This window comes from Abrus precatorius, unplaced genomic scaffold, assembly GCF_003935025.1.
Source record: "Abrus precatorius isolate BTA unplaced genomic scaffold, Abrus_2018 Scaffold11, whole genome shotgun sequence".
Taxonomy (NCBI): Eukaryota; Viridiplantae; Streptophyta; class Magnoliopsida; order Fabales; family Fabaceae; genus Abrus; species Abrus precatorius.
The window spans coordinates 27,403,132-27,430,063 of NW_020874303.1; the positions used below are offsets into that span (position 1 = coordinate 27,403,132).

The window sequence follows — 26,932 nt, forward strand, 5'->3', positions numbered from 1 at the left end:
AACAGGATGGATAAAAAAGCCTAGTTTTTTTTTTTTTTGGTTAGAGCCTTGAAATAGAAGCACAAGTTCAATCCAAATTCAACAATAAAAATGTTTAAAAGGATTGTAACAAAAAAGTCACAAATTGGTCTTAATTAATAATTACCATTTATGATAATCGTCTTCCATGTATTATTATTAATCTCCATTAAGTCCTAATTAACTATGCTTGGTTGTTCAGTCTTCCATCTTGATATTGCCTAGATTTGTCTTTTGATTGACAATACATCTACAAACGAAAATTTGGTTCCAGAAGGTCTATAAAGAATCCAAAGCCACAAGGTCAAAAGTTATTATGACTAGGAATTAAGCATTCATGAGGGATCAAATTTTATAATGATTATAGTAGGTGACCAAAAAGGTGTTTAAGATTCAACATATCAGCGCATAAAAACACATTTAAACATAACATTTCCCCTGCTTTCTTCAATATTGCAACGATTACCGTGGTTTGAAAAACCACTTAACATGTTACATAACATTATTTTCTCCAAAATCCTAGTCATAGAGAGGGAATTAACCTAACTACATAAGTTCTAGCTATCAAAGTTACGGTTATAATTTATTAGTTCTTCTTGATTAATTCCTTGAACTTCTCCTTAGGAGAATGTCTTGCATAAGTAATTAATGGTTCTCATTCTTCATGTCCAAAGAGGCTCCCACATGGAGTTTAGGTTGGTGGTGTCCTCTAAGAAGTTAAGATTGTTTTGATAGCCAGTGCTGTGGGAAGGACTTGAAATGAAGTTGTTCACTGATTGTTGTGGTGATTCCTGTGGAGTTTGTGCCATTTCCATGCAAATTAGAGTCACGAGGTTGGCTTGTTGGAATTGCATGTTTACAAGCTCAGCTTGTGCCTTTGCTAATTGTGCTTGAAGCTCATTGACTTGCTTTTGCAGCTGGCAAATTGCACCTGCACATCCATATACTGGGTCTCTTATTCTTGCCCCAGCCTCGTAAACCATGCTAGCCACTGCATCAGCTCTTTGAGACTCCGGAAGTTCCTAGAAAAAGAATAATTTGATCAATTAAGTTCTTCAATAATGAATACTTCAATGTATTTTAGTTGGTCGTACTATTAAAGGTTATGTATGTAAAAACTACCAGTCAGGTGTGTTGTCTTGAAATATTTAATCGATTTCTTATTAGAATTTAAGAGGCCCACCACAAGATTTCGTTAAAATTTAGTCGTTGAAATTGCATTTTATTTGAGACATTATATCGCCAAGAATTGGAATGTCACATTGGCCATTGGGCCTGCTAGATTAGGCCGATTCACCAAATCAAAACGACAAGCACTTCGCATTTGTGTAGAAATTTTCCCATCTTAGCATGTAAAATAACTTGTGAATGTATATCATGTTAGAAATACATGAAGTTTCAGTTGTATATCAAATATATGCTATATCAAATTCTCCGTACACTTCGTCCCTGTTGAGGTTTCAGGGGATCAATTAAAAATAGGTAATCTATTTTACTACCATCATTGTTAGTGTCTGTTTTTCATTTGCATAACCATGATGTCATTGAAATAAATTGTCACGTATGCGATGAAAATGTGCATAATATCTTAACTTTGTCTGATGATATCTGGAGATTTTGTTGGCTAAGTGTACATAACTAACTAAATAACTACCTGTAAGAACTTGATGATGTTGCTGGCACCAAAGACTCGGTGTGCAGTGGTAAACTTGGCAGGTTCAGTGGGAGGGAAATAAGGTGCCAACACACATTTCTCAGCACATCTTCGCCTCAGAATTTTGCAAGCAGCACAAGGGCTCATAACAACTTGGGGAGGTGAAGATGACGGGGAATTAGAAGAATGAGAAAATGTGGGTGAGGAAGTTGGGGTGTTTGAGTCACTCTCCATTTTTCTCAGATGAACCTTAGTTTGTTGTTTTGTGTTTGGATGCTATTTTGTGTATTTTAGGAACACAAGGGGTGAAGAAGGTTGTGAGATAAGTGTGGGGTTGTTTGGAAGCCAAAACCATGGTTTTATAGGAAAAGGTTGAGCGTATGAAATTCTTTACATAACTGGCTGCGCCCTCTGTCTTCCTTTTCCCATTTCATCGTTAGGTGTTGTGATTTGATGCTTCTTTTGGCTTATTGTATGAAAACTCTTGGCAAGTTTGACAAAACCGTTTTCAATATTCTCCTTGTTCCTTCCCTATTTTTCCCCCTTCATTATAGGATTAAACTTCTCCAATATTAGTCTATAATAATTGCTTATTAGTAATAGTAATAATCACTAAAAAATAAAACCCTTACGTCATGCCTAGCTAACTTGCATAGCCCTAGTAAAGTGACTTTTGCCAGTGAGAAAAAGAAATGTATGAACAGCATAGCATGTCCAATTCACCCTCCAGCTTTTCTGGACCCGAGTCATAGTACTTCAAACCCAAAAAGTCAAACTTCAATAACATGCTTAAGGACGCAGTAACTGATAATAGCAATACTTGCAAAACAAATGGGGTAGATTAGACATTAAGCCATTACCCATCCCCTTTTGTTTGTATATGATTTTTACCCTCTTGCCCTTAAATCACATCGTAATATTCAACACAATGTATAGCAGTCTAAGGGGTCGAAGAAAAATAACACGTTCTCATTTGGACAAATATTCGGTTTACTGGTCAAAATTTTTTAATAAGATACATTGAAAATTAACAACAGATGACTTAAACTTTTACCTAGTTACTCTCATTGTCGCATTGCATGACGAAACTAGAATGGTACCACATTCTGTCAAGTGTGTGCGCACTCGCATGTGCGTGTTTGTACTTGCGAGTCTCATCTTTTATGTTTCTACTTCCAGACTTAGACTACTTGTTCTGGATTTCCGGTTAATACAAATCAGGACAACATCAGCATAGTCCACAACATGGTTACCAAGTTATTTTAATAATTTTGCATACGCATACTAAATTCACTTTAAATAATAAAATACAAATTGCATATTCATATAAATGTTCCGCATTCTTGGTGGCAAGCATGGACTACGCGGAAACTGCTAGTTGTCTTAATGTAATGTGGTAGTGACAAGTGGCATAGGTTTGGATAGAATTAACAGTTGGGAACGGTTTGTTTGAAGTGAGTAATTGGGGTAGCTGCCTACTTAGCTAACACCTAATGACAATGTGTTTCATTTATTAATTTGCAAAGAATTTGTAAAACTAAGTGTCTGAATAATTGCAGAAAAGAATGGGTATGTTAGTGTGTGCTGTGTGCTGTGTGCTGTGTGCTGTGTGCTGTGAGCATGCGTGCGCGAGAACAAGGTGGGGGCAAGGTTGGTGAAGGGCAGCTTGGCTCGTGGAACATACAAAAAAAGATGAACTGAAACTATAATCAAATTCTTTTGCCATTAAATTGCAACTTTTAAAATCATATGATGAATAACTCATTCCATATATTGTTGCAATTGATACCTAACGACTTATTTAGTTTTTTTTTTTTTAATTATTGTAACTTTATTTTTTTAAAACATTTATAAAAATTATTGTTTTTTTTTATTTTCACTCTTTAGAAACATAAAAAAAAAATTTAAAAATATTTTCTCAAACTGAATAATTTTTAAAAACTTATATTAATTTGTTAATAGATTTTGTGTCATTAATTCCCATTATTAAGTGTACAAGTTTAAATAAAATAAATAAAGACAACAATAGTAATACTAAATGATAAAAAAAAAAGTTTAAATAAATATTTAGGGTATGTTTGATTTCTGTTTTTAAAACAGTTTTATGTTTTTAAAAATTAATTTTAATACAAATTTATATTAGAATTAATTTTTAAAATCAGAAAGCTATTTTAAAAACAAAAATAAACATGCTCTTAGTTTTTAAAAAAAATTATTTCTTTATTTGGTTCATTATTGTTAGTATTTCTTAAAATATATAATGTTACTATTTTCACGTATTATTCATTTCACACCTTAATCAAATTATACGATCTAATTCACTTCATGTTTTTTTTTTAAATTAATCTTTAATTGACCAACTTGCTTAATAACCCACTATTAAAGAGATCATACTAAAATATATAGTTCATTTTAAAAAATGGACGACTCATACTACTTTTTAACAAGTTTTTAATAGGTTAGAATATGCTAACCTGCATTGCACCTCTATCATGTGGTTCATTAAAATTTCCATTTCTTTAAAATGGTGTTAATAAATTAAAAAGTTTTAATTGAGTTTTATTTTTTGTTACATTATCAGAATAAATATTTTTATATTATTAACTAATTAAAATATATAATAAATATAATTTTTAAGTTAGTTATTATAAAATTCAATAACTCAAAATTTATTTTTGTTATAAAATTGAAAATGCATCATATGAAAGTTTTAATTATTAAAATTATCATCTAAATACAAAATATATATAAAATTTATATTAAAAAAATGACTCTCAATATAATCATAAAAAGAGCTAAAATAATAAATTTTGAAGACTTAAATTTTTTTTTACAGAAAATTAAATTATAAATATATAAATACTGATATTATTAAGTAAAGGTAAAAAATTTAAACTGTTAATTTTTAAAAAAATATATATCTAACAATTTAAACACATTAACTCACTTATACACCATTTAATTATTTAAATGTTTACTTATTTTAACTTAAGTTTATAATATATTTATAATTAAATGTTATTTACATTTTATGGAGAATGTTAGGCAGGACCACATAATTTTTTTCTTTTTATATGGTGTGATGCAATTTTTTTATATTTATTATTGGTAAAACTTTAAAAAATCATTAAATTAATTATGATGAGGTAGAAGTGAAGATTTTTTTTTTTCAGTTTTGTTAACTGTGTTAGAGGTCTAAAAACTCTTCAATAGAAAGCCTTATTCATATATTATTTTGTCATCATACTTTTGAGTAATTGACATGTAGATATACATATCATTTAAATTTCATATCATTGTGAGCGCACGCACCCACAATATGGCCAACGATGAAAAAATAAGAAAGAATTGAAATATTAATAAATTAAGCTCTATGTATTCTTCTTGAAGTTGTCATTAATCATTATTATATATATCTTGTTAAGTATATCAATTAAGCTCCTTGTAAATGAGTCACTGAACTGAAATTTTCCAAACGTTATCTAATTGTATGTAAAAGGCAATTTATGATGAATATAGTTTTTAAAATGTTAATTTCTGCCTCTGACAGAATATTCTATTCTAGTACACATTATACAATGCTGAATGAGTTCTAATAATTAATATTATTTTCAGGATTTGGGTTCTACCTTATCTTAAAAGTGTAAAGTTTTCCACACGTTAGAAAAAGAATTTGATTTAGCTATCAACTTTGCGGTGGAATTAGTTACATTGGACTTTTGTAATTTATAACATTTTTCTTTCCCATTTGCAATATCTCTGGCATTGCAGAGTCATGAGCGTGTGGACCTTAGAGAGAAGAAACATTAGCCAATTGCACTTTACGGTTTACTCCCACTATGACTTGTGTTTTTGGGCCATTAAACTTCTATGACTGATTTTGTTTTTTCCTCCCACATGAATAAATATTTTCACATTCATCGTGAAGCAGGGGAAAGTGTAGACGCAAAGCAATTTCAGAAGGTTAGTTCCGAGAGTGTCCTGCTCCACTATGCATTCTTTATGGATTGCATGTGCTATGGATGTGACATTTTAACACAAACCCTTTTTAGACATATTGTAAAGCTTCTATTTTTATACACATTTTTGTGGTAAACTTTGATTATACATGTCTAGCTATGGATGTAACATTTCTGATATGAAAATCCGACTCAGAAAGACTAATTAATTTAGTAGGAAAAATCTCATGGTGAGTTAAATACCAAACAAGTCTTTTATTTTACTTAATATGGTACTTCTAAGGTGTGAAAAACTGAAGATAGAGGTGTCATTTTTTGGGCAGCAAAAATAAGAAATAGAATGATGAAGAGATGCATCACTGGTAGAATGAAAATGAACGAGGGGACCCAAAAAAAGAGAAAAGGCTCCATCTTGTAGTTAGTTGAAGGGAGGGGTCCTTAGCCGCTTTGGTGATCATAACTTTGTACGTTCTGCCCTGCAAGAATTCAAGAAACATATAGAAGAAATGATTTGAATGATCGTACAATTTCTTTTTGACATGCGTCCTTGTACTCTTGTCAGTGTTTTCTTCTGCGGTTCAACCAACCATTCGAATCTACATTATTTTTACAATCCGTTTTTACGGGTATAATCCAGTTAAATAATTAAGTTTAAGTTAAAATTAAATTTAGTTATTTCAATAATTTTAATTCAGGTTAGGTAAGCTTAATGTTAATAAGTAATGAATACTTCTGTGTATATCACACTTCCATAATTGTAATTTATTTGGATTATTTTCAAGCAATTCAACATTTACTATACGAGTTTTTTCCATGACTCGAGTCTTACTTGTTTTTAACATTTTTGTCTAGTTCGGTAACCTTTTTCTTTCTTTAATGTAGTAATTTTGGTGGGTTAACTGAAGACTCTTATACTAATTGGCTTTAGGGCTTTATAATCATATTAGAAATTGCAATAATAGTTTTAAGGAACTTATTGCTATGTTAAATAATTTGATTTTGACTTGAAGAGAAAACTACTGAAGGATTTTTGTTAGATAGATTTTATGAAAATAGTTTATCAAGTTGACGATATTGATGTTATCTTATTACAAGTACGATATTATTATTGAGTATATTTAGAGTTTTTTTTTTTTATAGAAATTGATATAATATTTTTAGATTAGTATTTTATTTAAAATCCTTTTAGCAACATTGAGAGAGACTAAAGTGTAAAAAAAGATACTTATATAAAAATTAAAATATAAATTTTAACAATAAAAACTAATTTATAAATAATTATTAAAGACTAAGCGTATATTCTAATAAGAAATATATATAAAAAAAATAAGGTACCAAACAAAAAATAGAAAATTTTAAAATACTAAAAAATTATAATTTTAAATAAACTTATATTCTGTATAGTTTTATATTTTAAATATAATAAATTTTTTATAAAGAAAAAATTATTGAATTATTTAAAATCAAAATTTTGGATGATTCTTTTAATTTATATATTTAATTATTTAAATAAAACTAAAATATATATGTGAGTTATATGTGTATATTTAATTAAATATAAAAATTCCTCCTCTCATCATATGTGTATACAATTAAAACTAAAATATGTGAATTATATTTACAAATCACTTGTAAAATCAAATAAGAACTAGGTAATATCATTTAAATTTTTAATATTATTTACGTTTTATTTAGACATCTAGAAAGAAAATTTATATTTGTTAACGAAATTGAAAATCTTAATCATCATTGCTATATTAAATTATTTTCATAAAAAATTTAATGTTTATTTAAATCATCAGTAGAACAGCAATAAATATTCTAATATTTTTTCAATAAAATATAATTAAAAAGTTATAATTAAATATACACAAACAAACACATGACACAAAAGCATACTTTATACGAAAATTAAATGAAATAGCTAGAAAAAAAATATTCACTTCTATTAAAAATTTTATTAAAATTTTCACTTTATGATATTTCATCCCGACGTTATATGTGAAATATATACACATTCTAACAGCGGTAAATATACTAGGAAAATGATATGTACAGAAATATTAACTAGCATTAATAAATAAAAACGATTATATAGTAATTATAATTATTATAAACAATTAACGTGTAATTTTATATTGAGTAGGACATAATGTAGAATGAGATTACTTAAGATCTCTGGATGTGAAATCAATTTCCAGTTAATAGATGTATATTCGATTTTCTATTAGAATAGAACTTAACATTCATTTGTCAAGAAACAACTGATTATTAATATTTCATTTGCGTACTTAAAAAGTTCATATTAACAAAGAAACCAAACATACTATTAATCTGTAGAATGTTATCAGTTAGCCACGTTGCAGTTATTGCATTTCATGTGATTTCACAAAAATTATTATGTAACACTAAAATTAACATATGACAATATTTGAGTTAATAATCATTTTAAAAGTCACTAAAGCCAAAACCAATTGGCTACAAAAAAAAAAAAAAACCTTTTAAGCAACTAAAATATATTTAATCCTTAATTTATTTTAAAAAATACAAACTTTATTTACATAATTTTACTATTAAAGCAGATAATTAGCATAAAATTTTACTACCCAAGGTGTTCAGTTAGCGATTGCCAAATAATGAAATGCCTGAGTAGTAGCATCAAGTGCGAGTTGCAAGATTTTATAAACTAGAATAATTATTGAGCAGTGGAAATCCAATGTACTACAAAAACTTTTACACAAAGCACAAGTGCTTCATCAGGAGTCAGGACTCAGACTACATGACCTTTCAAATCTTTTGTTGTCTCTTTCACTCTACAAATGAAGGAATACCTTAGAAATTTACCTGCCTCTTCCAAATCTAGCAAGTAGTACAAGCTCATGGTAATCTGCAATAGCCCAAGTTTAAGCACAGTCAACATACAAAACCTTTGAAGATACGGGTAAGCTTGGTGAAGGATAGGAATCCAAGACGATCGAATATGATGCAACTTATGAAGGTTTCATTCTAAAGAAAATACAAGAATAGCGATCGTTACTAATAACTCAATATTGTAAATCTTATAAGCATGCAAGTTCCGATTTCTCTGTAGTGTTGTTCGTTAGGGCTGTGTATGGAAGTATTTTAACAAGGTTATTTAAGCTCATGTCATATGCCAAAATTATCCATCCAATGTGTGTTAATCTCAAATCATGCCACACATCCTAAATACTGTCCAATAATTTATCTCAAATTTTTAAAAAAAATGGAAGAATTGATGTTTTGGTAGGCAAAAAGACCTAGAGCATAAAATAGCAATACCAAAGACAGAAAAACCACGGGTGCTTACGGGTATCTATCCCCCGACCAATTCAGAGAGAAAGAGGTTGTCTGCAAAATTTCTCTCATTCTTTAACTTCATCATCAATGAAGTCCTGAAGAGCGATCATTTTGATAGCGTTGGCCTTCAAGCTCTTTATGGCTTCAGCAGTTGCCAGAGCTCCATTAACTGTTGTCACAATAGGAACCTTGTAATCCAAAGCCATCCGCCTCAAGGCCAGACCATCTATCCGATCAAGTGCATCATCTGAACTGGTTACCACCATCAGCTGAATGTCTCCATTGGCTATCATGTCACCAGCATGAGGCCTCCCTTCATGCAGCTTCAGCACCCGCTCTGCTGGGATTTCAGCTACGTTAAGAACATAAGCTGTTCCACTTGTAGCAACAATCTGAAATCCAACCTCAATAAAAGCCTTTGCAATCTTCTCAAGGTGAGGCTTGGTTAAGTCATTCAAGCTAAGGAACACGGTACCAGAAAGTGGCAACTTCTGGCCGGCAGCAATTTGAGCCTTGGCAAATGCAGTGTTATAAGAAGGGTCAATACCCATGACCTCACCAGTACTTCGCATCTCGGGACTTAAAAACACATCGCAGCCTGGGAACTTTGAAAAAGGAAGAACTGCTTCCTTGACTGACACATATTTAGGAATAACCTCTTTTGTAAACTGTATATCGTGAAGAGACTTTCCGGACATGACAAGGGAAGCATATTTAGCCAAGGGATGGCCAATTGCTTTCGATACAAATGGAACTGTACGAGAAGCTCGAGGATTGGCCTCAAGCAAAAATACCTGCCCCGATGGAGTTATTGCATACTGACAATTCATGAGCCCACAAACATTCAGTTCTTTAGCCAAATTTTCCGTCCATGATCTGATTGTCTCCAAACAAGAAGTTGGTACAGTTCTAGTGGGAATAGAACAGGCAGAGTCACCAGAATGTATCCCAGCCTGCTCAATGTGCTCCATTATTCCACCAATTACAACATTGCCTTGTGAGTCAGCCAGTGCATCAACATCAATCTCACAAGCATCAGACAAATACTTGTCAATTAATACAGGGCGCTCTGGATCCACCTCAACAGCATTTTCAAGGTAAGTCACCAGTTTATCGTCACTATATACAATCTCCATTGCTCGACCGCCCAGAACATAAGAAGGGCGAACAACTACTGGGTATCCAATTTCTGTTGCAATGGCAAGTGCATCTGTTTCACTCCGAGCAATTCCTCCTTTTGGGTGTTCAATCTTTAGTTTATGAAGCATCACGTTGAACCTCTCTCTGTCCTCGGCAATATCTATGGAATCAGGAGATGTTCCCCATATGCATACATGACCAAACCCACTAGCACATGCTGGCTTGTTTTCATCTAGGTATTGTTGTAGGGGGAGAGATAACTTCAATGGTGTTTGACCTCCAAATTGTACAATGATACCATCAGGCCTTTCCAAATCAATAATGTTCAAAACATCTTCAACAGTCAAGGGTTCAAAGTATAGACGATCACTGGTGTCATAATCTGTGGAGACTGTCTCGGGGTTTGAGTTCACCATGACTGTTTCATATCCTGCTTCCTGCAAATGCAATAGATAAGGGTGACATGTTAACAATAGTAGCAACTGCAGCAGGAAAATTGAAAACGAAAAAACCATAGGTGGCCAAATCTCAAGATGAGTGCGAACCGTTTCCTATCATATTGAAATTCAAACCAAAGCATGGCAATTTAATCATTCTAAAAACACCAAACTGATACAAAATATCAGAGTTGGTATGATATCATGCAGCATTTGCACCCGACTTAAAACTTTCCACATCGAAAAAATCTGGAACCTAATCTAATTAATGCAAAAGAGAAGAAAAGGAACCTGAAGAGCAAAGGACGCATGACAACAACAGTAGTCAAACTCGATCCCTTGACCGATTCTATTTGGTCCTCCACCTAAAATTAAAACCTTCTTTCTCGTGGTGGGAGCCGATTCACACTCAAAATCATAAGAAGAATACATGTAAGGAGTATTAGCTTCAAATTCTGCAGCACAGGTATCAACCCGTTTATATGCTGGAGTAATGCCCAGTGATATTCGCCTACTTCGGACTTCTTTCTCAGTGGATTTAGTTGCAAATGCTATCTGTTTATCACTAAATCCTCTTCTCTTCACCTCATAGAAATCAGTATCTGTCAAGTCAGACAGATTATGAGACAGCAAGAAACTCTCCACATCAACCAGCTCCTTGAGCTGCGTGAGAAACCATTTGTCAATATAACTCAGCTCAAAGATCTCATCAATTTGCATCCCCCTCTTCATCGCAGCATAGATAGCATGGATGCGCTCTGGGTTAGGAACTCGGAGGCTGTACTTCAATTGCTCCCAGTCATAGTTCATCTCCTTCACCTGAGCACACCCCCATCCAGAGTAGCCATACTCTAGTGAGCGCACTGCTTTCTGAAATGACTCTTGGAAGGTTCGCCCTACTGCCATTGCCTCTCCAACTGATTTCATCTGTGTTGTCAATATTGGCTGAGAACCAGGAAACTTTTCAAATGCAAACCGAGGAATCTGCAACGCAAAAAACCCACAGGAAAAAGTAAATGCAAATTTAAACAGTTCAATCGAATACATTGTCATCGAGATGGCATAAATATTAATACTTATACTTGCTCTGCTTTGAATTTTCTACCAAACCACATTCACATCACATAATACGATGGCATCATTGATAACCAAGTTGCTTACCTTTGTAACCACGTAATCAATGGAGGGCTCAAAACTAGCAGGTGTCTTCTTTGTTATATCATTAGGGATTTGATCCAATGAATAACCAACAGACAACTTCGCTGCCATCTTCGCTATAGGAAATCCGGTTGCCTTGGAAGCCAAAGCCGAAGACCTCGAAACTCTGGGATTCATCTCAATCACCATCACCTCGCCATTCTCCGGATTAACAGCAAACTGCACATTGGAACCCCCACACTCCACTCCAATTTCCCTAATTATAGCAATGGAATAGTCCCTGAGGCGCTGATACTCCTTATCCGTCAAAGTCTGCGCCGGCGCAACCGTGATTGAATCCCCAGTGTGAACCCCCATAGGATCAATATTCTCAATAGAACAAATAATAACAACGTTATCAGCCAAATCCCTCATAACCTCAAGCTCATACTCCTTCCATCCCAACAAAGACTTCTCAATCAAAACCTGACTAGTCAAACTAGCAGCAAGCCCTGCCTTGCAAATTTCCTCCAAATCCTCCCTGTTATACGCAATTCCGCCCCCGGTGCCGCCGAGAGTGAACGCCGGCCTAACAATCAACGGATATTCACCAATATCATTCGCAATTTTCAAGCACTCAGCAAGCGAGGTGCCAATGCCAGAAGGAGGAGTCTTAATCCCTATGTTCTTCATAGCCTGCTTGAACAATTCCCTGTCCTCCGCTTTCTTAATCGCATCGAGCTTAGCTCCGATGAGTTCAACACCATACTTATCAAGCGCCCCACTCTCGGCGAGCGCGACGGCGAGGTTGAGCGCCGTTTGGCCACCCATGGTGGGAAGCAGAGCGTCGGGTCGCTCAGATTCGAGAACCTTCTCCACCAATTCAGGAGTCATGGGAGTGATGTAGGTGCGGTCAGCCATTTCTGGATCGGTCATTATGGTAGCAGGGTTCGAGTTAATGAGAATAACTTCATAGCCTTCTTCTCTAAGAGCCTTGCACGCTTGAGTTCCAGAGTAATCGAACTCGCACGCTTGACCGATAACAATAGGTCCCGCGCCGAGAATGAGAATCTTCTTTATGTCCGTTCGTTTGCCAACTTTGGTGGCAGTTTCGACGGCGGGGCTGGCGACGGCGGAGAGAGGTTTGTGAGAACAACGAATGAGTGAGGTTTTGGTTAGGCATGTGCGGAAGGTGGTGGAAACGGCGTCGTTTCGGGTGAGTGGAGAAAGGAGTGTGGAGATACGGTTTCGGTGACCGTTACGGTAACGCGAATTGGAGAAGGAGAAGAGTGGGAGTTTGTGATTGTGGAGATGAGAGATGCAATGAGGCATTGTTGGAGGCGTAGGTTTAGGGTTTGTTTGTTTGGGTTTAGTGTGTGTCTAAGGGAAAATGCGTTTTAATGGGTGAGAAGCTGATTCTCCGTCGCCGTCAGAATTCTGAGCTTGGCATCGATACAAAAGGAGAGTCACAAACCATTAATTATATTTACTTTTTGGTTTTTTTTTGTTTTGGACCGCTCGTCGCTTCTCACTTTTCTGTGCTGTTCTGTTGGTGATGGAAGAACTATATGACGAAAATGTTGTTTTATTAGCCAATGTTTTTATTTGGAATGGAAATATTTCTTATTGTTTATTCATATCAAAATCTATCATTTTCTCTTTCCATTTTTATGATAAGGTTTTTAATTATAACTCTGATTAGATTTTACAAGAGATGTTGCACGTAATTACCTCCAATTTCAAATGCAATTGTAGCTGTGTGGGTTATAATTGAGTATATTATGTTTTCGTTTTCTAGATATGCTTAATTTATATTTTGTTTATCTTAAAGCATATATTCTTTTTGGGAAAGATGAATACATGTTATATTTGTGTTTTTTTTTAATGTAAATGAACTTTAAAAATATATATAGATATTCATTTGATTTTTGTTATCTTTTATACTCTCATAAATAGTTAAGTGACCTCATCTTTATCAGATACACTTTCCTTTTTAGTTGAGTACCCTAATTAGCACGTGTAGTTGAGGAACAAGAACCCTCCAATGGCTCGTGCCCGATGTTGAATGTTCAGATAGGATCCAATTGACATATACGGCAACCACATAAATCAAGTGTCCAAATATTTTTATTTTTAACAAAAAAAGTTACGTGTGGTGTGAAATATCTTTCGAAAATCACAAGGGTCCGTTTGATGAATCAGAGTCATATAAAATTGATTGGTCAGGTTTCCTATCACTATAACTCGTATATTTATATGAAATAGCAATGCTATCTATATAAAAGGATTAATGCTCTGCAAAACGGATACAAAATCGTGTCAAACAAGTTCTCATATGTGGTTGATAAATAAGTTCTCTTTTTCTTGCCATTAACTCGAAGCACCTACATAATTTGATTGTTTTCCTTTCATTGATAATCCATACCAAATATAAATGTAGGAAATAACAATGCTTTTATGAATACAGAATATGCTTCCAGTTTGTTCTCAAATGCGGTTTGTAAAAACATACAAAAAATCTCTCTTCCCATAATTGATTAGTTTTTTGGTTCGTTACAATTCATATATATATTCGGTATGGAATAGCATCATTCTTTACTTTATTAAAGTTAATAAAATTCAATTTGACTAAAGAGATTAGTTTCTATCATTAGTACCCAAAAAAAATAATGTCTTCTAATTTACAAAGGTATCATGCTAAGATTTCAACAAATGACAAAGTGGTTTTTATCCTCGGAGGAACTGAAGTTGTATTAGTGTAACCAAAGTGATAACATAATAATATGCATCCAACCCTTCAAGATCAAACCAAGTCTTCGATACAAATGCACGAGAGCAACATAGGGCAATGAGGTTACGTAACATCCTTCTTAAAACCTGAGATGAGTCAACACACACCCCATGGATTCCAAAACAGTTGCAGCTAGCTAGGTTGTTCCTTTGTCATCTTTTGTTTCACCCAAGGGTTCGTGGTTATCCATCTTGCGGTTGTTCCTATACGCCACATAATCAATGACGTAGACAAATCACAACGATGAGCACCACACTAATATTAATCACCGAGACATTCCTCCAACTCTTCTTAATAGTTGCAAGAGTCACAGGATATAGCATATATAGCAGTTGTTGGTCGTTGCTCCACCTATTATAAAACCGCACTCTGTTGGGGACTTGCAACATCCAAACTGCAAACACAAAGGGAAAATATTTCGGATTTGTTCGAAAAATCACGTCACATACATGTATCTTTATATTATATATGAGTTTAAATGATTCTGGATATATATACATTGATTTAGCGTTATTAAATATGACCTTTCTAAAAATGTATACCAACTGTATACGACTTCATTCTGTTCCTTTGCATTTCATAATAAAATGAAATTTTGGTTTATGTATGTCTTTATCCTCTGTGTCTCGTTACCATCAAGCTAGAATTGTTTTTATTTCCATTATAAATGCAACCAGATGGGAAAAATGTTTCAGCATGCTATCAAAAGCTAAGAAGTTTTTTATTCTTATTATTGTTGTGATTAGTAGCCCAATGCATTGGGCATGGATTACAATGTGTGTGGACCAAGCACTAGCCCAAGGACCAAAATATTGCCAGTGTCTTGATCTGCCAAATAAAGCAAAATAAGATGGATAATGATAAGACTGAGAAAATTGTCCATTCATTATAAAAGATGAAAATCTGCGAGCAAGACGTAACAGCAACTACCAATATTGTGATGTGTCGAGCCATCATAAAGACAAGAGTTATCAGCAGCTCAACTCATAACCCATTGATCGACCACGTGTATTAACATTAAATATCGCTAGTTACAATATGAATAAATTTGAGAACATTTATATTTGCATACAAATTAAACTTTTTTGAAAACAAATAATATTAGTATTATTCACTTGGAATGACTATAGTTTAAAGACTACAACATGCAAAACACAATTATACTTAAGTTACATGACATGACTACAATTATTATTATTTATGACTTCTTATTTATTCAGCAGTTTCGGGGACCCCACGCAATGTTCTCCCAAGCTTACTACAAACCGTAGAGTCTCTAATACAAGAGTTAATCTTCCCCTGATAGCTATCACTGGCTACACATTCCTCAAACCAATCCGAGTGGTCTTGAAGGTAATAATCTAAGTAAGCCCGGTTCTGAATCACCCTCCCAGACCCTTTGTCCACTGTTTTAATCAGTAGTGTGTTCATAGTTTCTATTTGACTGGTTTAAAGGAGCAAGCATTAATGTAAAGAATACTTATAAATCTTCTCATAATATTTTTAGTAATTTTTAATCTATCAGAAAAAAGAATGATGTTTGGTATATGTCTTCAGGTATATATTTTATTAATTTGATAGTTTTTCTATAAATTAGTAAGAGAATGGCTAAAAACTTATAAAAAGATAGTATAACATTAGCATAATGCAAATGACAGAACAGTGGCTGAAGTGCGATAATATGGAATAAATTGATAAGAGTCTTGCGATTATGGCTGAAGTGCAAGGAACCTATTTGAATTACGTGTTCCATTTCTAAAAGATCTTCAATCAACAGCACCTAAAATTTTGATATATCCCTTTCTCAAATATCATACATATATTTTCTTAAAATGCTTCTAGAAAAGTAAAATCTACAAACTCCTAATTCGCAAACGAATGTTCCTTTGTCTATACTGGACTACAGAACAAGTGATACCCGGGCAGCCCAATAAGAAAAAGAGACCATCATATGACCCGCATAACAATTTTTTGGTGGGTCCGTGAAATTTTTTAAGAAAAGGACTATGAAACATATGTCTACCTGTTGACATAAAAAAAATATATGTCTACCAATTCCCTCTTTTTCTTTTTACGTTTAAGATTTTATAATAAATTTAAAATTAATTAATATTTAAATTTTATATATCATTACTTAACTTCTTATTATACTCCCATTTATTGTAATTAATATCTTACATAAACTCATATTAATATATAAAATTTAAATTTAGTTCGAACAAGATTATTTCAAGTAAAAAATACATATAATTTAGAAAAAATTGTAAAATTTAAGATAAGCAAAGCATGTAATTTGCAAAATTTACATTAATATTTCAATTAAAAATCAACATTTGCATAATAACTAATAAGTAATAAAAATTTTATATATAAATTATAAACTGTTGTTTTGTTTTATATAATGCATGAGTTGCATTGAAATGTATTTACTTGGTAACAATCACATTGCAAGAAATTTTAAAAAAACCGGAATGATTTTGTTAGTTATTTTTCTTATATTTTTGAGACGTATATGAAAAAAATAAAAAACTATACATAAGACGACAATATGTAATAATTTATAATTATTTAAATAATGGAGATGTAAGGAAATATCTATCGTGCGCATGGGTCAAAATCCTAGTGCGAATCTAGCTAGAGCTGCGGACGCAAGGTTCTACTTCAAACCAATTAACGTTGTGAAAGGACAAATGTCTAAGGAGTAAGGACTCAACACTTCTTCCCCCACTCACTCCAATTCGCGTAGTTTCTCTACTCCTTCACACACTCCCATACAGCACAAGAAAACTCATGAATTGAAGCTTCTACTTTGAGTTTATATATATATGTACATTCAAGTTCACTGGGTATGGCTCACCCCTTGTCATTTCTTGTTCTGCATTCTCGTTTTGGATTCAAGAAAACGCATCAAATTTGGCAGAGGTTAGCATAAGTGCATAAACATTATGTTTCTAATATATTACTTTACTTGTTGTCCAGGTTAATTATAATTACCATTTCAGCACATTATGGAAAAGAAGATAAGTGTGGTTCATTAGGATCCATATAGCTTAGAGGTTTGAATTTCGTCCTCTCCTTCTCATCTTCTTGTTGGGGTTTTTTTCCCAGAAAATCTGTTTTCTTTTTTTTTAATTTAAGGAAGGAAAAAAAGTTTTTTTATTAATCCTAAATGATGCCATGATGCTTTTTTATGCGCTTATTGCGTTTCTTTATGACTGCTTTTTTTCACTTTAAACTGCTATATAATTTATTTATTATTGAAAAGTTGTGCTAAAATTATAACTTACATTAATGCGGTTCTCTGTTTGGATCAAGTTCAGGAGCTGCAAGGTTTTGTAGCTTTATGTTTTAACGTATACCTTTTAGAAAAACAAATGGAGTACATTTTAAGAAAGGTCGATTCCATAACGTACTTGTTTTGTTTCTTTGTTAGTTCCGTGTTTGTTCCTCTTTATCAATATTTAAGATAAATAGTTTTCTAAATAGTGCTTCCTTCACTCTCATTTGTTGCAGTTTTTAATGGTGTTGCCCATGCTTTCTCGTTTGCTCTAGATTCGATTCCTTGGTTCTAAGTAAATTTAAGTCCTTACATAACGCGATTTTCAGGGGTTTTTCTTTTTCTACGAAAATCCCACACATTTGTCTAGTTATATTACAAAAAATCACTCCTTTATACAATCATTATGTTTGTGTAAACAATAAGCTAATTGGGGGGGGGGGGGGGGGCAAAAGCCCTTCTTTCACGGCAAAATGGGAGGGTAAGAAATTTTTACTTGCGGATGACAAAAATACCCATGATACATGCATGGGATTTTACTAGCGGTATGGGTAAATTTGTAATTTGGACGTCCCTGTGATTTCGTCCTTTAGTTGTACGTCCCTCTTAAATACAATCTGGGAATTGTTTGCCCAAAAATTCTAATGCATCAGTTAATAAAAAGACATTTTAGAGTAAACATGTTTTTCATGTCAAACTATTTCTTTTCATAATCAAAATGAGATTTGTGCGTTTGGATGAACTTTTTTAAAAGTCTCTTTTTGAAAAAATAAGTAATTATTTTTTATATTAATATATTTAAAATAAAAATTGTTAACAATATAATTTTTAATACACTTTTTCAAACACCCTATTCATTATTAATTAAAATTTATTAAAAATTACAAATGACGTGAATCTCACTTAATTTAACAAGAAATAAAAATATAATGAAAAGAATATATTGAAGAGTCTATTCAAAGAATTTCTTTTTTTTTTTCTAATGTGTAGCTGACATGTTGCAGGTACATATTTTTTCCTGTTTATATATATTTTTTAAGTGGTGTTTTGAATATTAGATATCTATTATTGAATTGTGCGTCGAAGAGAGAAGAATAAACGAGGAAATTTTAGAAATGAGACGTGAAAATTGCTTCAGCAATATTTCTTCTGCATTTATGGTTTGATAGTGGATGATTAGGATCGCATACATTCTGCATGAACCAATTTATGTTTCCCCCTAACTTCGTTCATCTTCACATTGGATTCCCTTGTCTCATCAGTTAATGATATTTTTCTGAACTGTTATAGTCCTTGTGGGCCAAGGAGCATTCAAGTAGAGAGGTCCTAATTATTAACTCGTTTTACTTTCCTGGATACAAGGGACTTAAACCATGCAGACCCCAAAGACAAGGTAATCTTGAAAACGCTTGGCAATTACTTTTTTTTTTCTTTCTCTGTTTCAAACGTTACATTGTACTTTCCTAGTTCAAATTGATATATGATTGCTTAAATGCTTTGAAAAGGCTAAATCAGCGGGATTGTGAATGTTCACCTTAATAGATGTGGTATTTCTCATGATTCAAATTCACGTGTTCATTGCTATATATGGATCGAATAGACTGTGCTCAAAGATATAAAGCTTTAATGCATTAGCTGTATATACAACTTTGTAATATTAGTGGGGTCTAGTTAAAGTTTACACACGGTTAGCAATAGCGCAAGAAAATATTTGTCAACGCATCACAATTTGGCCTTTTCGATTCAACTTTGTTTCTACAAAGTTTCTCACTGAGTTCATGCCATTTTCATATCAAGGTATTATTAGCTATTGGTGTTGAAACATTCTGGAATTCGGGTAGTGAGAATCTTAAATTATGATGATGCTTGACTTTTTTTGGGGGGGTTAATTTTTTCATTACATGGAATTTCGTCTCTAAACCAAGTTTGTGCCGTTAATTTTGCTGGGCTTTTCCTAATTTTTCCTATATGAGAAAAAAATATCGACGGTAAGCTTTTTCCTTGAAAAGCCTAAACTTTTCTTTTTTCTTCAAAAGACTAATAGTTTCTTGTTCAAATGCATTTTATGTAAGCGGCTTTAACTGCAGAATGGGAGATTGGGACCTGAGGCAGTTATTCTCAATTATTATTGTAATTATAATAATAAAAGTGTGAACAACAGATTGGTTGTTCTAAGGTAATAGATTTCGCTGCTTTTCAAATGGCTATAATGTTATGTTATAGAACAATTATTATATTTTTCGGACGGAGCAATATAGCATCAGATAACACCGTCACTAATTATCATTGATTTGTACAATGTTGATGATATATCTTTTGAAAGAATAACAGTCTCGGTCAATTTTCGAAACTTCAATGTTTATGACCTTGTAAATCAATGATCATAACGTTGATTTTACAACTATGGGCATAGAGAATGTTATAATATGCAGGTCGAATTAATTACATGCTTAATGAAATTCACGTTACTTTTGACACGACTTCTTGTAACTTATGGGAGTATTATTACTCACGTATTTATAGTACTCAATTACTCATTCCGCCAATAGTAATTGTAATTTCGATTTAATCTGCATTTTGCCATTTTAAATCTGTCCAACGGTTCGGAGCATCAACGCTATGCTGAACCATGCAAAGGAATCTCTGTAATGAGTTAACAAGTTCAGGTTTCGGAGTGAAATAAAGACATTGCTTTTGCTTTAAATGGAAAAGCCTTTATTGCTAGAACTGAGAGATATGGGTTCCCATATACCTAAGTTTTTCTTTTGTTTACATGATCAATATAATTCATAAAACTATGATATTATGATTTCAGAACTAGCTCCTCTGAGGTGCCTCAGAAGGTTCCTCCTCGTGCAGGACGCCAACCCAGGCCTTCTACACTAGACACCGATTCTGCATCTTCCTTAAACCAAGCTAATAAAACACCAAAGGATAGAAGTCCCAAAGTCGCTGAGCGTAGATCACCCAGAAGCCCAGCTCCGGAGGTAACATTTATTATTATTATTATTATTATATATTATCATTTGTCTTCTAGCAATAAGAAATAGCATGTGTTGGAACCTTGGCAAAAGGAATCATTGTGATTACTGGGACAGGCTTTTTTTTTTTTTTTTCCTATTTAAAAAGTGCCTTTTTTTAGAAGGTAACAAGCCAATTTTTTTTTTTAATTTCTTTCTTAAAAAGAAAAAAAATCATAGCGCTTTTGATTTTTGCCGAAAGTGTCGGATATTATTATGATTTTCTTTTTCAGGGCTTACTTTTTGAAAAGTTAATGTACGGGTTAGAGTTGGCTTTAATTTCATTTTACATTGTTATTGTTATTTTTATATGATATACTGATCTAGCTAATGAGAAGATAATTATGGGGGGCTAATAGTGTGAGCAATTAATTTTGGTACAAAAGCGCGTTAGCAGTTAGATATATATTAAAGGGGTCTTTTTAAAGGATTCTGTTCTTGAACATTCGGTGTATTCTAATCAATAAAGAGAGCGGGTAAAATAAGCTACTCGACTGCCATTTATTAACTTATCATTGGTTCTATTTATGTGTGATGGCATTGTATATGCAAGACCTGTGAAACCTTGGGTTGATCCACTTCTGAGCCTCTATTGTTTACTTCTCTTATTTTAGTGTTCTGTTGTGCTTGGGTTTTTTCTATCCGTGTTGCAAGAAGCACTAATCTGATGTGTTTTTTTCTACAACTCACAACAACAATTATACAATACTTCTTTGTCCAGAATTCTAAACCATTATATTTTTCTGTTGCTTTAGAGGAAACGCCCTAGCAGAATATCTGAGTTGGAATCTCAACTTTCTCAGCTTAAAGAGGATTTGAAGGTGGTGAGGAACCAACTCAGTTTATCTGAATCATGCAAGAAGCAAGCTCAGCAAGATGCTGAAGAGTCCAAGGAGCAACTAGTTGCCTTGTCTGTGAAACTTGAAGATTCTCAAGAGCAACTTCTGAAGCTCTCTTCCACTGAAGAAGCGCGTGTTATTGAGCTCCAGAAAACCATAGAAGATCACGATAAGGCATGGCAATCCGAGCTGGAGGCTGCCCGAAAGAAGCTGTCAGAAAACTCTGCTGCATTAACCTCTGCCATCAATGAAATTCAGCAGCTCAAGGTTCAACTTGAACTAGTAGCTAATTGTGAGAATGCACACACCCAAATTGCTGAATCATCAGACGTGGAACTTCAAAACCTTAAGCATAACTTAGCAGAATCTCTCTCTCTTGTGGAGAACATGAAAACACAGCTAAGGGATTGCAAGGAATCAGCTCAGGCTCAAGCTTTGGTGAATGAGACTTTGAGACAACTTGAGGCTGCAAAAAGAACTGTTGAATTCCTAAGGGCTGATGCTGCAAAAGCTGTGCATGGATACAACTCTACTGCTTTAGAATTAGACCAATCTAGAGCAAGGGTGAACTCACTAGAAGCACTTGTAAGCAAACTAGAGTTACCCCTTATCAATAACAAATACAACCTTTCTTCAAATCTTGCAGATGATGGTAAAATGGAGCAGAAAGCTGAAAGACTAGAAAAGGGTGAGGATCATAATCACATTGAAGCAGAAATTTATTCTTTGAAGTCTGTCATAGAGACTGCTGACACTAAATACCAGGAAGAACAAATTCAAAGCTCAGTGGAGATCAGGAATGCCAATGAGTTGATAGAAAAGATAAAATCAGATTCAAGTCAAAGAGAACTTGATTTAGAGGCTGAATTGGAAAGAAAGAAAGCTGAAATTGAAGACTTGAAAGCGAACCTAATGGATAAGGAAACCGAGTTGCAAGGCATTGTGGAGGAGAATGAGAAGTTGAACTTGCAGCTTCAAAACAGCATGTCATCCCAAAGAGAACTTGAACTTAAAAGGCAACTTCAAAGACTAGATGAATATGTGGCTCAATTGAAGGCTGATCTGATGGACAAAGAGACAACATTGCAAAGCATATCCGAAGAGAATGAAATGCTGAAGTTGGAAATCAGCAAGAGGTTTGCACATGGTGGTAAAGTGAGTGAGGAAATGGATGCAGAACTAGAGGCAGCTAAGGCTGCAGAACGTGAAGCTGTAATGAAACTTGGGATTGTGATGGAGGATGCAGATAGGTGCAACAAGAAGGCAACGAGGGTGGCGGAACAGCTTGAAGAAGCACAAGCAGCAAATTCAGAAATAGAAGCTGAATTGAGAAAATTGAAGGTTCAGTCTGATCAGTGGAGGAAGGCTGCAGAAGCTGCTGCTGCTATGCTTTCAGCTGGGAACAATGGGAAACTCACTGAGAGGTCTATGTCTTTGGACAACAACTATAACTCTCTGATGGATAAGTACTCACCCTTCTGTGAAGAACTTGATGATGATTTCCAGAGAAAGAAAAATGGCAACATGCTCAAGAAGATTGGGGTCTTGTGGAAGAAACCTCAAAAATAGTCACTTTTGATTCATCCCACGCTTTGAATATTGTGTTACTGTAATTTTGATGTTATGCAATTTTGTCTGTTTTCCCTCCTTTTATGTTTGGTGAACATTTGCCGAGTTGTTGAATGAATTCAGCCCTTTTTATATAATCCATCATTTCACTATCTAGAAAATCATGGAATAACGTTTGTAACTTGGTGGCATTCCCTAACATGGAATTGATGGTTCTGATTCTATAGTCGCATGACTAGATTCAATAATTGTTTGCTAGAGGAGGACAAAGGGAACTTTTGAGACTTTCTTACACCAGAAAAAAAGGAAGCTTCTTCTTTTCTATTTAATTTCTATTTTAAGAAGAAGCGAAGCATACAAGTTGAGTGCAATAGAAAGTGTTGAAGTCTTTCTTTTTTGCGGCCCATCACTACGAAGACTTGACTTGAACTTTCTGTCTTTTCGTACCTGCCCTTTCTCATTTGAAGCCCAAACCCAAGATGTCCACAACCATGTTAAACAAAGGTTAATGGTGGATATGGTTCTATGATATTATTGCCTGTTATCATCCAACCAAATATCCATCACTGGCCCATCTCTTCCTTTCTGTTACCATCCACTCGAATCCCACCTTTCAAGCACAATAGTTACCTTATTACGTGAACTACACGGCAAACTATTCCTTCAACTTCAATACTACAGCTTCCACTATTCCATACTCGGAGAGCCAAAAAAGACACTGTAATGTAATGTTTTAGCCCTAAAATCCTACTTAGCTTTTGAAAAAAAAAAAAAAAAGGAAAATCATATATGTACATCCTTTATTTATTTACTTATTTACATTGAGTTCACAGATTCCCTGGATCATTAGTTTAGTGTAAAAAAATAAAAGGAAAAGGGAAAATAAAGGGTGATCATATTATTTTATGAAAAAATTATTCTAGAAATTTTTTTATGATTTAGCTTAATGTTATAAAAACAGTTAATCTGTAGCCGTTGTCCGTTTTTTAAACATAAATTAAGCTAATTTAAACACTGGTCAGTAATAAAAGGAAAAACAGTTCATTCATGTATATATTAAACAAATTACGTACGAATTCATGAAGATTCCAAAGGTACTCGTTAAAATATAAACAATTGAACTTTTTTAATAATGATAATATCTTATTTTAAGCACTTATTTCTATTCCATACTTTTTAAAAAAATTCTTAAAATAGAAAAGCAAGTTTGTTTTTTTTTTTTTTATCATTTGGTTTCTAATTTGTTACTGACTCACACTAGGAATTTGGATCTCATGCTTCACTGAAATTTCTATTTCTTAGGGAAACGAGAAATTCTATCAGCTCTACTGTCCTATAATATGATCAGTACCTATTTTAATTTAATTTAGGGAAATGCTGTTTGTAAACTCCATCAAACATACTTTTATATCTTCAAAGATTAAAAAAGGATTATTAATATCATTATTTAGGTTAAGTTTAAGCATAAAAATAGTAATTTTATTAAAATATATGTTTATTTTATTAAAATTATAAAATTATGATAAATAATTTTAAAATAATATTTTATTTTATTAATTGCTTAAATTCAACCTTAAATGTTAAAGTTAATACTTTACATAAAAATAAAAACTGAGATATTGTAATAAATAATGTGAAAAAAAATGTAGAATGTAAAGTTTCTTATTTTATTTCCAATAAAGATAATCTTGAATTATATAAATATTATTATTCTTTAGTTTAACAATGCATTTCACTAAATATAAACATTTAGATCTCCATGTTCTACCTGGAGTAAATGAGATGCAATTATGGTAGAACATCTTGAAAAACCACCATCGTTCAAAACCCAAAGCTCCTGAAACATCTTGAGAGCTCAGGATCAGGCTGTACAAAAATAAACTACGAAACATCACACTCAATCTTTCTCTCTCTTCTCTTCCGTCTGTCAAATAAGGAAATGGAATGATGCTTTATATTGCCTTGTTGCCAAACAAATCAGAAATTTCATTAGTCTATTCATCACTATGAGGATAGGAGTACAAAAAATTTGACAGTTTAGGGAAAATAAAAAAAGAAAGGAAAAAAAATACAAGAAAGAAAAAAAAATAGATCCAAGTGAATCAAATCCCCATTAACCCAAAACTAAAGAGGATTAACAGTTTAATTAAGACTAAAATCATTTTAGTCAAACATTAGAGGAAATCAGTGCCTTCTGATTCTTCTGGGGGCAGTGGTGGGTCTACATTAGAGGACTATGCAGAAGCCCATGCCAGGAAGATGTGAAACCATTCCAACCTGCTCTTCCTGAATCAAGCTCACCCATGTTTGTGTCTCCATTGAGCATCCATGGGAAACCACCCAACACCCTCATTTCACTTTGTTCCCTGCCACTACACACTTCTTGCTTCATGCTAGTTACACTCATTGACTGAGTAGTTGCATTGCTCATCTCTTGATCATAAGGGAGAACCATCTCTCCACTAACACCAACACCGCAAGAATTTCCATTGTCTACCTCCCCCATGTCCCCATTTCCATACACACAATACATATTCTGAAGATTGTTGTGTGTGTCAAGGAACCCAGTTCGAATTGCATCCAAGAAACCAGGGTTTGTTGATAAGGGGTTCATGCCTGAATGGCCAAGAATATCACAAAGGGAACTTGTGGGATTGCCCAAAATTGAAAGATCATGATCATTGTAACCCAATTGCCCACTTGACTGTTTTTGGAGCCTAGCTAATGCTAAGGTGAAGTCACTAGAGCCATATGACAAGTGAGGGAGGGTAGTGAGTGGGTTTGGATTGGGTGTGAAGGTCTGATCCTGAGCCCTCTTTGATGAAGATGAGGACCTCTTGTTCTTCCTGCATCCCCCTCCCACTGGAACATTCCTCAGTGTTCCTCCTTTAGTCCAATATCTTCTGCAAGACTTGCAGAAGTATCTTGGCTGAGAAAGACTATAATTGTTGTAGTAACAAAACTTGGTGTTAGTGGAGTCACATCTTGGGCATTTCAGAGCTTGTTCTGGATGAGGCCTTGGCTTCCTCTCTTGCTGTGCTTTTGAGCAACCTAACATGTTCTCCAGTGACTGGCTAGACATTTCCTGCAACACAATACATAAAATCCAATCAGTTCGTTTGAAATAGTTAATTAAGGCCAGCTAATTTTCCCCAGATGAATCCAAGTGATGTATCATGTATGATGTATGCATACATAAAAAAAGGAGAGTTTATGTACGGAAATAAGAAATACAATTTGAAAGAAAACACTTCAAAAATTTCCAATTTTTGTATTTTGTTGACAAGGTAATTAAATAATGGCTCAGAAGATTAAAGTTAATTAATTTGCCCATACTTGATAGCAAAGCCATGGATTGGGTAAGGGAAAGAACTTTCCCAAACTTGTTGCAAGGAAATTACAGTAAATATAAAAAACCAATTTTTCTATGTAATCTTACTAATCCATTCAAACTTTAAAATTGTTCTTGGGGAAGAATTAAAACCGAAAACCAACCACAACCTCAATACCAATAAAACCTCATGAAGCAAAATAAGAGGAAAAGCAAGCAGGCATGCATGACAGATCCTAATTCCTACCTGGGGTTGTCCACTAGAAGGATCCATCCATACAATCAGAGTCAGATGAAGCACTCTTGAGTAAGAAGAATCTCAAAAGACGTGTTTTTGTGTAAGTGAGTGTATCTATGTGGATGGGAAAAAAGAGGAAAGGGCGAGAGACAGGAAATTAAGATAGAGAGAATGGCTTATGGACATGCAAAGTGAGGTAGTAAT

The 26,932-nt window shown here is 33.6% G+C and overlaps 4 protein-coding genes and 1 pseudogene across 6 annotated transcripts; 1 reads left to right on the forward strand and 4 right to left on the reverse strand.

Moving 5' to 3' along the window:
- Nucleotides 1-442: 442 nt before the first annotated feature.
- Nucleotides 443-2,002, reverse strand: LOC113856138 (LOB domain-containing protein 1-like). The gene is made up of 2 exons (XM_027487825.1): nt 1,673-2,002; nt 443-1,040 (listed from the first exon to the last, which is right to left on the reverse strand). The coding sequence occupies exons 1-2, from the start codon at nt 1,904-1,906 to the stop codon at nt 681-683; spliced, it is 594 nt and encodes a 197-aa protein (XP_027343626.1). The 5' UTR covers nt 1,907-2,002; the 3' UTR covers nt 443-680.
- A 6,151-nt stretch (nt 2,003-8,153) lies between these two features.
- Nucleotides 8,154-13,236, reverse strand: LOC113853936 (carbamoyl-phosphate synthase large chain, chloroplastic). 3 transcript variants are annotated; one of them, XR_003502710.1, is made up of 4 exons: nt 11,688-13,236; nt 10,818-11,510; nt 8,960-10,526; nt 8,154-8,518 (listed from the first exon to the last, which is right to left on the reverse strand). XR_003502710.1 is itself a non-coding variant. In XM_027484658.1 (3 exons), exons 1-3 carry the CDS (start codon nt 12,993-12,995, stop codon nt 9,015-9,017), a joined length of 3,513 nt encoding a protein of 1,170 aa, XP_027340459.1. In that variant the 5' UTR covers nt 12,996-13,203; the 3' UTR covers nt 8,315-9,014. The 3 variants fall into 3 exon arrangements, 1 of the variants encoding a protein (XP_027340459.1); XR_003502711.1 differs by having other exon boundaries at nt 8,286-8,518; nt 8,932-10,526; nt 11,688-13,095; XM_027484658.1 differs by having other exon boundaries at nt 8,315-10,526; nt 11,688-13,203.
- A 1,350-nt stretch (nt 13,237-14,586) lies between these two features.
- LOC113855955 lies at nt 14,587-15,885 on the reverse strand (annotated as a pseudogene).
- A 3,199-nt stretch (nt 15,886-19,084) lies between these two features.
- On the forward strand, nt 19,085-23,174 carry LOC113855352 (interactor of constitutive active ROPs 3-like). Its single transcript, XM_027486966.1, has 3 exons — nt 19,085-19,124; nt 20,547-20,718; nt 21,507-23,174. The coding sequence occupies exons 1-3, from the start codon at nt 19,105-19,107 to the stop codon at nt 23,157-23,159; spliced, it is 1,845 nt and encodes a 614-aa protein (XP_027342767.1). The 5' UTR covers nt 19,085-19,104; the 3' UTR covers nt 23,160-23,174.
- Nucleotides 23,175-24,390: 1,216 nt separating this feature from the next.
- Nucleotides 24,391-26,932, reverse strand: LOC113855123 (dof zinc finger protein DOF2.1-like). Its single transcript, XM_027486613.1, has 2 exons — nt 26,738-26,932; nt 24,391-26,244 (listed from the first exon to the last, which is right to left on the reverse strand). The coding sequence occupies exons 1-2, from the start codon at nt 26,762-26,764 to the stop codon at nt 25,381-25,383; spliced, it is 891 nt and encodes a 296-aa protein (XP_027342414.1). The 5' UTR covers nt 26,765-26,932; the 3' UTR covers nt 24,391-25,380.